Source organism: Oncorhynchus masou, chromosome 3 (assembly GCF_036934945.1).
Source record: "Oncorhynchus masou masou isolate Uvic2021 chromosome 3, UVic_Omas_1.1, whole genome shotgun sequence".
In the NCBI taxonomy this organism is placed as follows: domain Eukaryota; kingdom Metazoa; phylum Chordata; class Actinopteri; order Salmoniformes; family Salmonidae; genus Oncorhynchus; species Oncorhynchus masou.
Window position 1 is genome coordinate 10,371,632 of NC_088214.1, and position 15,955 is coordinate 10,387,586.

General features: G+C 50.3%; 1 protein-coding gene across 11 annotated transcripts in view; it reads right to left on the reverse strand.

Moving 5' to 3' along the window:
• The window catches only part of LOC135509736 (rho GTPase-activating protein 12-like), a 128,409-nt gene that overhangs the window by 14,672 nt on the left and 97,782 nt on the right, over positions 1–15,955 (reverse strand). For all 11 annotated transcript variants that reach the window (XM_064930649.1, XM_064930640.1, XM_064930677.1 and 8 more), the window contains 3 exons: positions 9,077–9,138; positions 6,586–6,667; positions 923–1,024 (listed from right to left, as the gene is read on the reverse strand). In XM_064930649.1, coding sequence (XP_064786721.1) covers positions 923–1,024; positions 6,586–6,667; positions 9,077–9,138 — 246 coding nt within the window. The remainder of the gene's footprint in view (positions 1–922; positions 1,025–6,585; positions 6,668–9,076; positions 9,139–15,955) is intronic.

Here is a 15,955-nt window from a genome sequence, read left to right on the forward strand (position 1 = left end):
AGGAAAACAGGCATTACCTGTAAAAACACTGCTCCTCTGTGTCTTTCAAACTTACTTTTTGTTTTATTTTGACTTTAATTTTTTAAATCTTTCTTTCCCCTGTCCAGAAACTCCACTCCCACTCCAATTCCACATCCCGACCCTCAGCCCATCTGCTGTCTCGACCTCTGAAAGATCGGCTATCAAAAGCCAACTGACATTTACTCCTGAGGTGCTGACCTGTTGTACCCTCCACAACCACTGTGATCATTATTTGACCCTGCTGGTTATCTATGAACACTTGAACATCTTGAAGAACAATCTGGCCTTAATGGCCACGCACTGTTCTAATCTCCACCCGACACAGCCAGAAGAGGACTGGTTACCCCTCAGAGCCTGGTTCCTCTCTAGGTTTCTAATCTCCACCCGACACAGCCAGAAAAGGACTGGTTACCCCTCAGAGCCTGGTTCCTCTCTAGGTTTCTAATCTCCACCCGACACAGCCAGAAGAGGACTGGCCACCCCTCAGAGCCTGGTTCCTCTCTAGGTTTCTAATCTCCACCCGACACAGCCAGAAGAGGACAGGTCACCCCTCAGAGCCTGGTTCCTCTCTAGGTTTCTAATCTCCACCCGACCCAGCCAGAAGAGGACTGGTTACCCCTCAGAGCCTGGTTCCTCTCTCTAGGTTCCTGCTTTCTAGGGAGTTTTTCCTAGTCACCGTGCTTCTACACCTGCATTGCTTGCCGTTTGGGGTTTTAGGCTGGGTTTCTGTACAGCACTTTGAGATATCAGCTGATGTAAAAAGAGCTTTAAAAATGATTTATTTGATTTGATTTGCACATTCTATAGCCATAGTGCCATGGCTGTATGTGTCTGAAACAGTGTTGTGGCCCTGAAAGAACTGGGGACATATGAATGTTTTGTAGTGTCAGAGCCCTCTCACCTCAATGACATGCTTCTTGCTGGACTTGTCCTTGGAAGCCCATTCTATAGATCCTCCTCTCAGGTCAACAGTGAACTCTGGTTTAGACTGGTTCCCTCCAAACTACAGGAAGAGAGCAGAAACACATACACACACACGTGACAATGGATCTTGTCAAACCCACTGTCAACCCAGAGGGTTGTTAGTGAGGTTTCAGCATACTGTTGTGTCTTAGAGAGTCATCCACTAGACTACAGCTGAATCACTTGGTTCAGTCTATAGGCTTGTCCCCCATATGGCAGCCTATTCCCTATATAGTGCACTACTTGTGACCTGAGCCTTATGGGGTAGTATAGTAGTGCACTATATAGGGAATAGGGTGTCATATGGGACGCAAGCCTATGAAAGCCACTTCCTACATGGAACCCACTGACTTGACCCTCTGACCCCTCCCACTTTAAGGATGCCAACCTACAGTTGTGTCTGACCTACCCCCTCCCTCTTCAAGGATGGGGGGAGAGGAGGGATGGGGCGGAGAGGAAGAATGGGGGGAGAGGAGGGACGGGGCGGAGAGGAGGGACGGGGCAGAGAGGAGGGACGGGGCAGAGAGGAGGGACGGGGCGGAGGGAGGGACGGGGGAGAGGAGGGAGGGGGCGGAAGAGGGACGGGGCGGAGAAGGGGGACGGGGCGGACGGGGCGGAGAGGGGGACGGGGGCGGAGAGGGGGGGACGGGGCGGAGACACAGCCGGAAGAGGGACGGGGGCGGAGAGAGGGTTCGGGGCGGAGAGGGGGACTGGGCGGGGAGGGGGACCTAGGGCGGAGAGTGGGGACGGGCGGAGATTGGGACGGCGGAGAGGGGGGAGGCTGAGAGGGGGGACGGTACAGCACTTTGAGATATCAGGGGGATGTAAAAAGAGCTTTAAAAATGATTTATTTGATTTGATTTGCACATTCTAGGGGGCGGAGTGCCATGGCTGTATGGGTCTGAAACAGGGGGACCTGGGAAGAACTGGGAGGACATATGAATGGGACGGGGAGAGGGGGGCGGGGAATGACATGCTTCTTGCGGGACTTGTCGAGAGGAAGGGGGGGGGGAGAGGGGGACGGGGCGGAGGGAGGGACGGGGCGGAACTCTGGACGGGGCGGAGGGACACACACGGGGCGGAGAGGAGGGACGGGCGGAGAGGAGAGGAGGGGCGGAGAGGGAGGGACGGGGGAAGGAGAGGAGGGACGGGACGGAGGGATGGGGCGGAAGGAGGGGTCGGAGAAGGAGGGACGGAGAGGATACTGTTGTGTCGGAGGGAGTCATCCACGGAGACTACAGCTGAATCAGGGACGGGGCGGGGAGGAGGGACGGGGCGGGGAGGAGGGCAGGGCGGGGATTCCGGGGCGGAGATAGGGGACTAGAGGGACCTGGGAGAGCCTTATGGGGTAGGAGGGTAGGGGGAGAGGGGGGGGAATAGGGGTCGGAGAGGAGGGACGGGGGAGGAGGGACGGAGAAAGGGACGGGGCGGATGGAACCCACTGAGGGACGGGGCGGAGAGGAGGGACGGGGGGAGAAGGGGGAGAGAGGAGGGACGGGGCGGAGAGGAGGGACGGAGAGGAGGGACGGGGGGAGGGAGGAGGGACGGAGAGGAGGGACGGGGCGGAGAGGAGGGACGGGGGGAGAGAGGAGGGACGGGGGGCGGAGAGACGGGGCGGAGAGGAGGGACGGGGCGGAGGGACGGGGCGGAGAGGAGGGACGGGGCGGAGGGACGGGGGGGAGAGGAGGGACGGGGAGAGGGGGGGAGAGGAGGGACGGGGGAGAGAGGAGGGACGGGGAAGAGAGGAGGGACGGGGGAGAGGGGACGGGGCAGAGAGGGAGGGATGGAGAGGAGGGATGGGGCGGAGAGGAGGGATGGAGGAGGAGGGACGGGGCGGGGAGAGAGGAGGGACGGGGGAGAGAGGAGGGACGGGGGAGAGGGAGGGACGGGGCGGAGAGGAGGGAGGGGGGGAGAGGGAGGGACGGGGCGGAGGGAGGGGGACGGGGGAGAGAGGAGGGACGGGGGGAGAGAGGAGGGACGGGGCGGAGAGGAGGGACGGGGCGGAGAGGAGGGACGGGGGAGAGGGGGGACGGGGGGGCGGAGAGGAGGGACGGGGGGCGGAGAGGAGGGACGGGGAGAGAGGAGGACGGGGGGGCGGAGAGGAGGGACGGGGCGGAGAGGGAGGGACGGGGCGGAGAGGAGGGACGGGGGAGAGGGAGGGACGGGGCAGAGGAGGGATGGAGAGGAGGGATGGGGCGGAGAGGAGGGATGGAGAGGAGGGATGGGGCGGAGAGGAGGGATGGGGCGGAGAGGAGGGATGGAGAGGCGGGATGTGGCAGAGAGAGGGATGGAGAGGAGGGATGGAGAGGAGGAGGGAGGGGCGGAGAGGAGGGGCGGAGAGGAGGGGGGAGGGAGGGACTGGCGGAGAGGAGGGATGGGGTGAGGAGGGTTGGGGGGATAGGAGGGATGGGGGGGATAGGAGGGATGGGGGGGGATAGGAGGGATGGGGGGATAGGAGGGATGGGGGGATAGGAGGGATGGGGGGGATAGGAGGGATGGGGGGGGATAGGAGGGATGGGGGGATAGGAGGGATGGGGGGATAGGAGGGATGGGGGGATAGGAGGGATGGGGGGGATAGGAGGGATGGGGCGGAGAGAGGAGGGATGGGGGGAGAAGAGGGATGAGTCAGTCTTCTCTGGTCTCTCCTCCACCCGTTAAGGGTCTGAGATGCCGAAGCCTCCCACCATCAGCTCTGACAAATTGAACACCCTAGTCAAGAATTTTTTTAATTTTATTTATTTATCTGTTATTTTACCAGGTAAGTTGACTGAGAACACATTCTCATTTGCAGCAATGACCTGGGGAATATTTACAGGGGAGAGGAGGGGGATGAATGAGCCAATTGTAAACTGGGGATTATTAGGTGGCCGTGATGGTTTGAGAGCCAGATTGGGAATTTAGCCAGGACACCGGGGTTAACACCCCTACTCTTACGATAAGTGCCATGGGATCTTTAATGACCTCAGAGAGTCAGGACACCCGTTTAACGTCCCATCCGAAAGACGGCACCCTACACAGGGCAGTGTGGGGGCATTGGGATATTTTTTTAGACCAGAGGAAAGAATGCTGCCTCCTACTGGCCCTCCAACACCACTTCCAGCAGCATCTGGTCTCTGATCCAGGAACTGACCAGGGCCAACCCTGCTTCGCTTCAGAAGCAAGCCAGCAGTGGTATGCAGGGTGGTATGCGACTCCATTACCCGTAGTATTAGACTTAAAAAGACATCGCCAAAATCAAAACCTTTCTGTCCATAAATGATGCAGAAAAATGAATCCATGCTTTTGTCACTTATAGTTTAGACTACAACAATGCTCTACTTTCCGGCTACCCGGATAAAGCACTAAATAAACTTCAGTTAATGCTAAACACGCCTGCTAGAATCTTGACAAGAACATTTGATCATATTACTCCAGTGCTAGCCTCTCTACACTGGCTTCCTGTTAAGGCAAGGGCTGATTTCAAGGTTCTACTGCTAACATACAAAGCATTACATGGGTTTGCTCCTACCCATCTTTCCGATTAAGTCCTGCCGTACATACCGACACATACGCCACGGTCACAAGACGCAGGCCTCCGAATTGTCCCTAGAATTTCTAAGTAAACAGCTGGAGGCAGGGCTTTCTCCTATAGAGCTCCATTTTTATGGAATGGTCTGCCTACCCATGTGAGACACACAGATTCGGTCTCAATCTTTAAGTCTTTATTGAAGACTCATCTCTTCAGTGGGTCATATGACTGAGTGTAGTTTGGCCCAGGAGTGTGAAGGTGAACGGAAAGGCTGTCTCTTGCTGTCTCTGCCTGGCCGGTTCCCCTCTTTCCACTGGGATTCTCTGCCTCTAACCCTATTACAGGGGCTGAGTCACTGGCTTACTGGGGCTCTTCCATGCCGTCCTTAGGAGGGGTGCGTCACTTGAGTGGGTTGAGTCACTGACGTGATCTTCCTGTCCGGGTTGGCGCCCCCCCTTGGGTTGTGCCGTTGCGGAGATCTTCGTGGGCTGTACTCGGCCTTGTCTCAGGATGGTAAGTTGGTGATATCCTTCTAGTGGTGTGGGGGCTGTGCTTTGGCAAAGTGGGTGGGGTTATATCCTGCCTGGTTGGCCCTGTCCAGGGGTATCATCGGACGGGGCCACAGTGTCTCCCGACCCCTCCTGTCTCAGCCCCCAGTATTTATGCTGCAGTAGTTTGTGTCGGGGGCTAGGGTCAGTTTGTTATATCTGGAGTACTTCTCCTGTATTATCCGGTGTCCTGTGTGAATTTAAGTATGTGCTCTCCAATTCTCTTTCTTTCTTTCTCTCTCTCTCGGAGGACCTGAGCCCTAGGACCATGCCTCAGAACTACCTGGCATGATGACTCCTTGCTGTCCCCAGTCCACCTGGTTGTGCAGCTGCTCCAGTTTCAACTGTTCTGCCTGTGGCTATGGAACCCTGACCTCTTCACCGGACGTGCTACCTGTCCCAGACCTGCTGTTTTCAACTCTCTAGAGACAGCAGGAGCTGTAAAGATACTCTTAATGATCGGCTATGAAAAGCCAACTGACATTTACTCCTGAGGTGCTGACCTGTTGCACCCTCGACAACTACTGTGATTATTATTATCTGACCCTGCTGGGCTTCTACACCTGCATTGCTTGCTGTTTGGGGTTTTACGCTGGGTTTCTGTTTCAGCACTTTGAGATATCAGCTGATGTAAAAAGGGCTTTTTCAATACATTTGATTGATTGATTGATGGGGAGAGGAGGGATGGAGGAGAAGAAGGACAGAGGAGAGGAGGGACGGAGGAGAGGTGGGATGGGGGAAGGAGGGATGGAGGAGAGGAGGGACGGAGGAGAGGAGGGATTGAGGAAAAGAGGGGCACCACTCACCCAGCTGGTCCCGCCCCCCTGGCCTTTAGCAAATAGCAGACACCACTCACCCAGCTTGTCCCGCCCCCTGGCCTTTAGCAGACACCACTCACCCAGCTGGTCCCGCTCCCTGGCCTTTTGGCAAATAGCAGACACCACTCACCCAGCTGGTCCCACCCCCCTGGCCTTTAGCAAATAGCAGACACCACTCACCCAGCTGGTTCCACCCCCCTGGCATTTAGCGAATAGCAGACACCACTCACCCAGCTGGTCCCACCCCTCTGGCCTTTAGCGAATAGCAGACACCACGCACCCAGCTGGCACTGCCCCCCAGGCCTTTAGCGAATAGCAGACATCACTCACCCAGCTGGTCCCGCCCCCCTGGCCTTTAGCAAATAGCAGTCACCACTCACCCAGCTGGTCCCGCCCCCCAGGCCTTTAGCGAATAGCAGACACCACTCACCTAGCTGGTCCCGCCCCCCTGGCCTTTAGCAAATAGCAGTCACCACTCACCCAGCTGGTCCCGCCCCCTGGCCTTTAGCAAATAGCAGACACCACTCACCCAGCTGGTCCCGCCCCCCTGGCCTTTAGCAAATAGCAGACACCACTCACCCAGCTGGTCCCGCCCCCTGGCCTTTAGCAAATAGCAGACACCACTCACCCAGCTGGTCCCGCCCCCCTGGCCTTTAGCAAATAGCAGACACCACTCACCCAGCTGGTCCCGCCCCCCGGCCTTTAGCGAATAGCAGACACCACTCACCCAGCTGGTCCCGCCCCCCTGGCCTTTAGCAAATATCAGCGAGGAGCCCTGGAGAACCGTCCAGGAGGACGTCCAGTTCTTCCTGTAAACACACATAAACAACACACAGACGTAAACAACACACAGACATAAACAACACACAGACATAAACAACACACAGACATAAACAACACACAGACATAAACAACACACAGACATAAACAACACACAGACATAAACAACACACAGACACAAACAACACACAGACACAAACAACACACAGACATAAACAACACACAGACATAAACAACACACAGACATAAACAACACACAGACATAAACAACACACAGACATAAACAACACACAGACATAAACAACACACAGACATAAACAACACACAGACATAAACAACACACAGATACAAACACAACACACAGACATAAACAACACACAGATACAAACACAACACACAGACATAAACAACACACAGACATAAACAACACACAAGCATAAACAACACACAGACATAAACAACACACAGACATAAACAACACACAGACACAAACACATAAACAACACACAGATACAAACACAACACACAGACATAAACAACACACAGATACAAACACAACACACAGACATAAACAACACACAGATAAAAACAACACACAGACACAAATAACACAGACATAAATAACACACAGACATAGAGTGGGGCAAAAAAGTATTTAGTCAGCCACCAATTGTGAAGTTCTCCCACTTAAAAAGATGAGAAAGGCCTGTAATTTTCATCATAGGTACACTTCAACTATGACAGACAAAATGAGAAAAAAATATCCAGAAAATCATCATTGTAGGATTTTTTTATGAATTTATTTGCAAATTATGGTGGAAAATAAGTATTGTGTCATGACTAAATACTTTTTTGCCCCACTGTAAATGGGGCAAACTCAGACATAGCTCCATAAATCATCTCACATCATGCTGAATCAACTACCACTTCATATACAGCCGGTCCGATATCACTCCCTACCCATTCCCTAGGCCATAACCCTTCACTTTTTCCAGATCTATAAGGTGGAAGCAATATGGGGGGGGGTTCAACTTGAGACAGGCTGGTTGTGTTGCCCTGAAGGAGCAGTTTTTCTACAGGTGTCCTCATCCTGTTTCTATCCTAGTCCAGTACAACTCGCCCTACTTTCTGAGGGTGTTCTCATCCTGTTTCTATCCTAGTCCAGTACAACTCGCCCTACTTTCTGAGGGTGTTCTCATCCTGTTTCTATCCTAGTCCAGTACAACTCACCCTACTTTCTGAGGGTGTTCTCATCCTGTTTCTATCCTAGTCTAGTACAACTCACCCTACTTTCTGAGGGTGTTCTCATCCTGTTTCTATCCTAGTCCAGTACAACTCACCCTACTTTCTGAACACTCATCCTGTTTGTATCCTAGTCCAGTACAACTCACCCTACTTTCTGAGGGTGTTCTCATCCTGTTTCTATCCTAGTCCAGTACAACTCACACCCTACTTTCTGAGGGTGTTCTCATCCTGTTTCTATCCTAGTCCAGTACAACTCACCCTACTTTCTGAGGGTGTTCTCATCCTGTTTCTATCCTAGTCCAGTACAACTCACCCTACTTTCTGAGGGTGTTCTCATCCTGTTTCTATCCTAGCCCAGTACAACTCACCCTACTTTCTGAGGGTGTTCTCATCCTGTTTGTATCCTAGCCCAGTACAACTCACCCTACTTTCTGAGGGTGTTCTCATCCTGTTTCTATCCTAGCCCAGTACAACTCACCCTACTTTCTGAGGGTGTTCTCATCCTGTTTGTATCCTAGCCCAGTACAACTCACCCTACTTTCTGAGGGTGTTCTCATCCTGTTTCTATTCTAGTCCAGTACAACTCACCCTACTTTCTGAGGGTGTTCTCATCCTGTTTCTATTCTAGTCCAGTACAACTCACCCTACTTTCTGAGGGTGTTCTCATCCTGTTTCTATCCTAGTCCAGTACAACTCACCCTACTTTCTGAGGGTGTTCTCATCCTGTTTCTATCCTAGTCTAGTACAACTCACCCTACTTTCTGAGGGTGTTCTCATCCTGTTTCTATCCTAGTCCAGTACAACTCACCCTACTTTCTGAGGGTGTTCTCATCCTGTTTCTATCCTAGCCCAGTACAACTCACCCTACTTTCTGAGGGTGTTCTCATCCTGTTTCTATCCTAGTCCAGTACAACTCACCCTACTTTCTGAGGGTGTTCTCATCCTGTTTCTATCCTAGTCTAGTACAACTCACCCTACTTTCTGAGGGTGTTCTCATCCTGTTTCTATCCTAGCCCAGTACAACTCACCCTACTTTCTGAGGGTGTTCTCATCCTGTTTCTATCCTAGTCCAGTACAACTCACCCTACTTTCTGAGGGTGTTCTCATCCTGTTTCTATCCTAGTCTAGTACAACTCACCCTACTTTCTGAGGGTGTTCTCATCCTGTTTCTATCCTAGTCTAGTACAACTCACCGTACTTTCTTTCCATGCTCAGTGATCTTGGTCACGTTGAGAATACCACACTTCTCCGAAGGCTGCAGAGAAACAAAGAAAGAAGTCACATCACTTGAAGACAGGGCCAGACACAACTGACAGGGAAAAAAGCAAGACAGTCTGTGTCCCAAATGACACCACATGTCCTATATAGTGCACTACTTTTGACCAAAAGTAGTGCACTATGTAGGGAATAGGGTGCCATATGGGACACAGACACGCAACAAGCAGACCAAACAAACAGAGAAAGAAAGCAGCGTCACAGTAGAGACAGAAAGCAGCGTGACAGTAGAGACAGAAAGCAGCGTGACAGTAGAGACAGAAAGCAGCGTTACAGGAGACAGAAAGCAGCGTTACAGTAGAGACAGAAAGCAGCGTCACAGTAGAGACAGAAAGCAGCGTCACAGTAGAGACAGAAAGCAGCGTGACAGTAGAGACAGAAAGCAGCGTGACAGTAGAGACAGAAAGCAGCGTGACAGTAGAGACAGAAAGCAGCGTGACAGTAGAGACAGAAAGCAGCGTGACAGTAGAGACAGAAAGCAGCGTTACAGTAGAGACAGAAAGCAGCGTGACAGTAGAGACAGAAAGCAGCGTGACAGTAGAGACAGAAAGCAGCGTTACAGTAGAGACAGAAAGCAGCGTTACAGTAGAGACAGAAAGCAGCGTTACAGTAGAGACAGAAAGCAGCGTTACAGTAGAGACAGAAAGCAGCGTGACAGTAGAGACAGAAAGCAGCGTTACTGTAGAGACAGAAAGCAGCGTTACAGTAGAGACAGAAAGCAGCGTTACAGTAGAGACAGTAAGCAGCGTGACAGTAGAGACAGAAAGCAGCGTGACAGGAGACAGAAAGCAGCGTTACAGGAGACAGAAAGCAGCGTGACAGTAGAGACAGAAAGCAGCGTGACAGTAGAGACAGAAAGCAGCGTGACAGTAGAGACAGAAAGCAGCGTGACAGTAGAGACAGAAAGCAGCGTGACAGTAGAGACAGAAAGCAGCGTTACTGTAGAGACAGAAAGCAGCGTTACTGTAGAGACAGAAAGCAGCGTTACAGTAGAGACAGAAAGCAGCGTTACAGTAGAGACAGAAAGCAGCGTTACTGTAGAGACAGAAAGCAGCGTTACTGTAGAGACAGAAAGCAGCGTTACAGTAGAGACAGAAAGCAGCGTTACAGTAGAGACAGAAAGCAGCGTCACAGTAGAGACAGAAAGCAGCGTTACACTAGAGACAGAAAGCAGCGTTACACTAGAGACAGAAAGCAGCGTTACAGTAGAGAGACAGAAAGCAGCGTTACAGTAGAGAGACAGAAAGCAGCGTTACAGTAGAGAGACAGAAAGCAGCGTTACAGTAGAGAGACAGAAAGCAGCGTCACAGTAGAGACAGAAAGCAGCGTCACAGTAGAGACAGAAAGCAGCGTCACAGTAGAGACAGAAAGCAGCGTCACAGTAGAGACAGAAAGCAGCGTCACAGTAGAGACAGAAAGCAGCGTCACAGTAGAGACAGAAAGCAGCGTCACAGTAGAGACAGAAAGCAGCGTTACAGTAGAGACAGAAAGCAGCGTTACAGTAGAGACAGAAAGCAGCGTGACAGTAGAGACAGAAAGCAGCGTTACTGTAGAGAGACAGAAAGCAGCGTTACAGTAGAGACAGAAAGCAGCGTTACAGTAGAGACAGTAAGCAGCGTGACAGTAGAGACAGTAAGCAGCGTGACAGTAGAGACAGAAAGCAGCGTGACAGGAGACAGAAAGCAGCGTGACAGTAGAGACAGAAAGCAGCGTGACAGTAGAGACAGAAAGCAGCGTGACAGTAGAGACAGAAAGCAGCGTGACAGTAGAGACAGAAAGCAGCGTTACAGTAGAGACAGAAAGCAGCGTTACTGTAGAGACAGAAAGCAGCGTTACTGTAGAGACAGAAAGCAGCGTTACAGTAGAGACAGAAAGCAGCGTTACAGTAGAGACAGAAAGCAGCGTTACTGTAGAGACAGAAAGCAGCGTTACTGTAGAGACAGAAAGCAGCGTTACAGTAGAGACAGAAAGCAGCGTTACAGTAGAGACAGAAAGCAGCGTCACAGTAGAGACAGAAAGCAGCGTTACACTAGAGACAGAAAGCAGCGTTACACTAGAGACAGAAAGCAGCGTTACAGTAGAGAGACAGAAAGCAGCGTTACAGTAGAGAGACAGAAAGCAGAGTTACAGTAGAGAGACAGAAAGCAGCGTTACAGTAGAGAGACAGAAAGCAGCGTTACAGTAGAGAGACAGAAAGCAGCGTCACAGTAGAGACAGAAAGCAGCGTCACAGTAGAGACAGAAAGCAGCGTCACAGTAGAGACAGAAAGCAGCGTCACAGTAGAGACAGAAAGCAGCGTCACAGTAGAGACAGAAAGCAGCGTCACAGTAGAGACAGAAAGCAGCGTCACTGTAGAGAGACAGAAAGCAGCGTTACTGTAGAGAGACAGAAAGCAGCGTTACTGTAGAGAGACAGAAAGCAGCGTTACTGTAGAGACAGAAAGCAGCGTTACAGTAGAGACAGAAAGCAGCGTTACAGTAGAGACAGAAAGCAGCGTTACAGTAGAGACAGAAAGCAGCGTTACAGTAGAGACAGAAAGCAGCGTTACAGTAGAGACAGAAAGCAGCGTTACAGTAGAGACAGAAAGCAGCGTTACTGTAGAGACAGAAAGCAGCGTTACAGTAGAGACAGAAAGCAGCGTTACAGTAGAGACAGAAAGCAGCGTTACAGTAGAGACAGAAAGCAGCGTTACAGTAGAGACAGAAAGCAGCGTTACAGTAGAGACAGAAAGCAGCGTTACAGTAGAGACCGAAAGCAGCGTTACAGTAGAGACAGAAAGCAGCGTTACAGTAGAGACAGAAAGCAGCGTTACAGTAGAGACAGAAAGCAGCGTTACAGTAGAGACAGAAAGCAGCGTTACAGTAGAGACAGAAAGCAGCGTTACAGTAGAGACAGAAAGCAGCGTTACAGTAGAGACCGAAAGCAGCGTTACTGTAGAGACAGAAAGCAGCGTGACAGTAGAGAGACAGAAAGCAGCGTGACAGTAGAGAGACAGAAAGCAGCGTTACAGTAGAGACAGAAAGCAGCGTTACAGTAGAGACAGAAAGCAGTGTTACAGTAGAGACAGAAAGCAGCGTTACAGTAGAGACAGAAAGCAGCGTTACTGTAGAGACAGAAAGCAGCGTGACAGTAGAGACAGAAAGCAGCGTTACAGTAGAGACAGAAAGCAGCGTTACAGTAGAGACAGAAAGCAGCGTGACAGTAGAGACAGAAAGCAGCGTGACAGTAGAGACAGAAAGCAGCGTGACAGTAGAGACAGAAAGCAGCGTTACAGTAGAGACAGAAAGCAGCGTGACAGTAGAGACAGAAAGCAGCGTGACAGTAGAGACAGAAAGCAGCGTGACACTAGAGACAGAAAGCAGCGTGACAGTAGAGACAGAAAGCAGCGTGACAGTAGAGACAGAAAGCAGCGTGACAGTAGAGACAGAAAGCAGCGTGACAGTAGAGACAGAAAGCAGCGTGACAGTAGAGACAGAAAGCAGCGTTACAGTAGAGACAGAATGCAGCGTGACAGTAGAGAGACAGAAAGCAGCGTGACAGTAGAGACAGAAAGCAGCGTTACAGTAGAGACAGAAAGCAGCGTGACAGTAGAGACAGAAAGCAGCGTGACAGTAGAGACAGAAAGCAGCGTGACAGTAGAGAGACAGAAAGCAGCGTTACTGTAGAGACAGAAAGCAGCGTTACAGTAGATACCGAAAGCAGCGTGACAGTAGAGACAGAAAGCAGCGTGACAGTAGAGACAGAAAGCAGCGTTACAGTAGAGACAGAAAGCAGCATTACAGTAGAGACAGAAAGCAGCGTGACAGTAGAGACAGAAAGCAGCGTGACAGTAGAGACAGAAAGCAGCGTTACAGTAGAGACAGAAAGCAGCGTTACAGTAGAGACAGAAAGCAGCGTGACAGTAGAGACAGAAAGCAGTGTGACAGTAGAGACAGAAAGCAGTGTTACAGTAGAGACAGAAAGCAGCGTTACAGTAGAGACAGAAAGCAGCGTGACAGGAGAGAGACAGAAAGCAGTGTTACAGTAGAGACAGAAAGCAGTGTGACAGTAGAGAGACAGAAAGCAGCGTTACTGTAGAGACAGAAAGCAGCGTTACAGTAGAGACAGAAAGCAGCGTTACAGTAGAGACAGAAAGCAGCGTTACAGTAGAGACAGAAAGCAGCGTTACAGTAGAGACAGAAAGCAGCGTTACAGTAGAGAGACAGAAAGCAGCGTTACACTAGAGACAGAAAGCAGCGTTACAGTAGAGACAGAAAGCAGCGTTACAGTAGAGACAGAAAGCAGCGTTACTGTAGAGACAGAAAGCAGCGTTACTGTAGAGACAGAAAGCAGCGTTACAGTAGAGACAGAAAGCAGCGTTACAGTAGAGACAGAAAGCAGCGTTACAGTAGAGACAGAAAGCAGCGTTACACTAGAGACAGAAAGCAGCGTTACAGTAGAGACAGAAAGCAGCGTTACAGTAGAGACAGAAAGCAGCGTTACAGTAGAGAGACAGAAAGCAGCGTTACAGTAGAGACAGAAAGCAGCGTGACAGTAGAGACAGAAAGCAGCGTTACTGTAGAGACAGAAAGCAGCGTTACAGTAGAGACAGAAAGCAGCGTTACAGTAGAGACAGAAAGCAGCGTTACAGTAGAGACAGAAAGCAGCGTTACAGTAGAGACAGAAAGCAGCGTGACAGTAGAGAGACAGAAAGCAGCGTTACAGTAGAGACAGAAAGCAGCGTTACAGTAGAGACAGAAAGCAGCGTGACAGTAGAGACAGAAAGCAGCGTTACTGTAGAGACAGAAAGCAGCGTTACAGTAGAGACAGAAAGCAGCGTTACAGTAGAGACAGAAAGCAGCGTTACAGTAGAGACAGAAAGCAGCGTGACAGTAGAGACAGAAAGCAGCGTTACAGTAGAGACAGAAAGCAGAAAAAACACAGCAGAACAACCCTTTTTCTGAATTGAAAAATAGATTTCCCCACAGCTCAGTCTGTGTTACTGTCATCATCACCCGGATCATCATCACCACCAGGATCATCATCATCATCATCATCACCAGGATCATCATCATCATCATCACCAGGATCATCATCATCATCATCATCACCAGGATCATCATCATCACCAGGATCATCATCATCATCATCACAAGGATCATCATCATCATCATCATCACCAGGATCATCATCATCACCAGGATCATCATCATCACCGGGATCATCATCATCATCATCACCAGGATCATCATCATCATCACCAGGATCATCATCATCACCAGGATCATCATCATCACCAGGATCATCATCATCACCGGGATCATCATCATCACCAGGATCATCATCATCATCATCACCAGGATCATCATCATCATCATCACCAGGATCATCATCATCACCAGGATCATCATCATCACCGGGATCATCATCATCACCAGGATCATCATCATCATCACCAGGATCATCATCATCATCATCACCAGGATCATCATCAACACCAGGATCATCATCATCATCATCATCATCACCAGGATCATCATCATCATCATCACCAGGATCATCATCATCATCATCACCGGGATCATCACCGGGATCATCATCATCACCGGGATCATCATCATCATCATCACCGGGATCATCACCGGGATCATCATCATCATCATCATCATCATCATCACCGGGATCATCATCATCATCATCATCATCATCATCACCGGGATCATCATCATCATCATCATCACCGGGATCATCATCATCATCATCATCATCACCGGGATCATCATCACCCTCATCATCATCATCACCGGGATCATCATCATCATCATCATCATCATCATCATCACCGGGATCATCATCATCACCGGGATCATCATCATCATCATCATCACCAGGATCATCATCATCATCATCATCATCATCATCATCATCATCACCGGGATCATCATCATCACCAGGATCATCATCATCATCACCAGGATCATCATCATCATCGGGATCATCATCATCACCAGGATCATCATCATCATCATCACCAGGATCATCATCATCACCAGGATCATCATCATCACCAGGATCATCATCATCATCATCATCACCGGGATCATCATCATCACCAGGATCATCATCATCACCAGGATCATCATCATCATCACCAGGATCATCATCATCATCATCATCATCATCATCACCAGGATCATCATCATCATCATCACCAGGATCATCATCATCATCACCAGGATCATCATCATCACCAGGATCATCATCATCACCAGGATCATCATCATCATCATCATCACCGGGATCATCATCATCACCAGGATCATCATCATCACCAGGATCATCATCATCATCATCATCACCGGGATCATCATCATCACCAGGATCATCATCATCACCAGGATCATCATCATCATCACCAGGATCATCATCATCACCAGGATCATCATCATCACCAGGATCATCATCATCATCACCAGGATCATCATCATCATCACCAGGATCATCATCATCACCAGGATCATCATCATCATCACCAGGATCATCATCATCATCACCAGGATCATCATCATCACCATGATCATCATCATCATCACCAGGATCATCATCATCATCACCAGGATCATCATCATCATCATCACCGGGATCATCATCATCACCAGGATCATCATCATCACCATGATCATCATCATCATCACCAGGATCATCATCATCATCACCAGGATCATCATCATCATCATCACCGGGATCATCATCATCACCGGGATCATCATCATCACCGGGATCATCATCATCACCAGGATCATCATCATCATCACCAG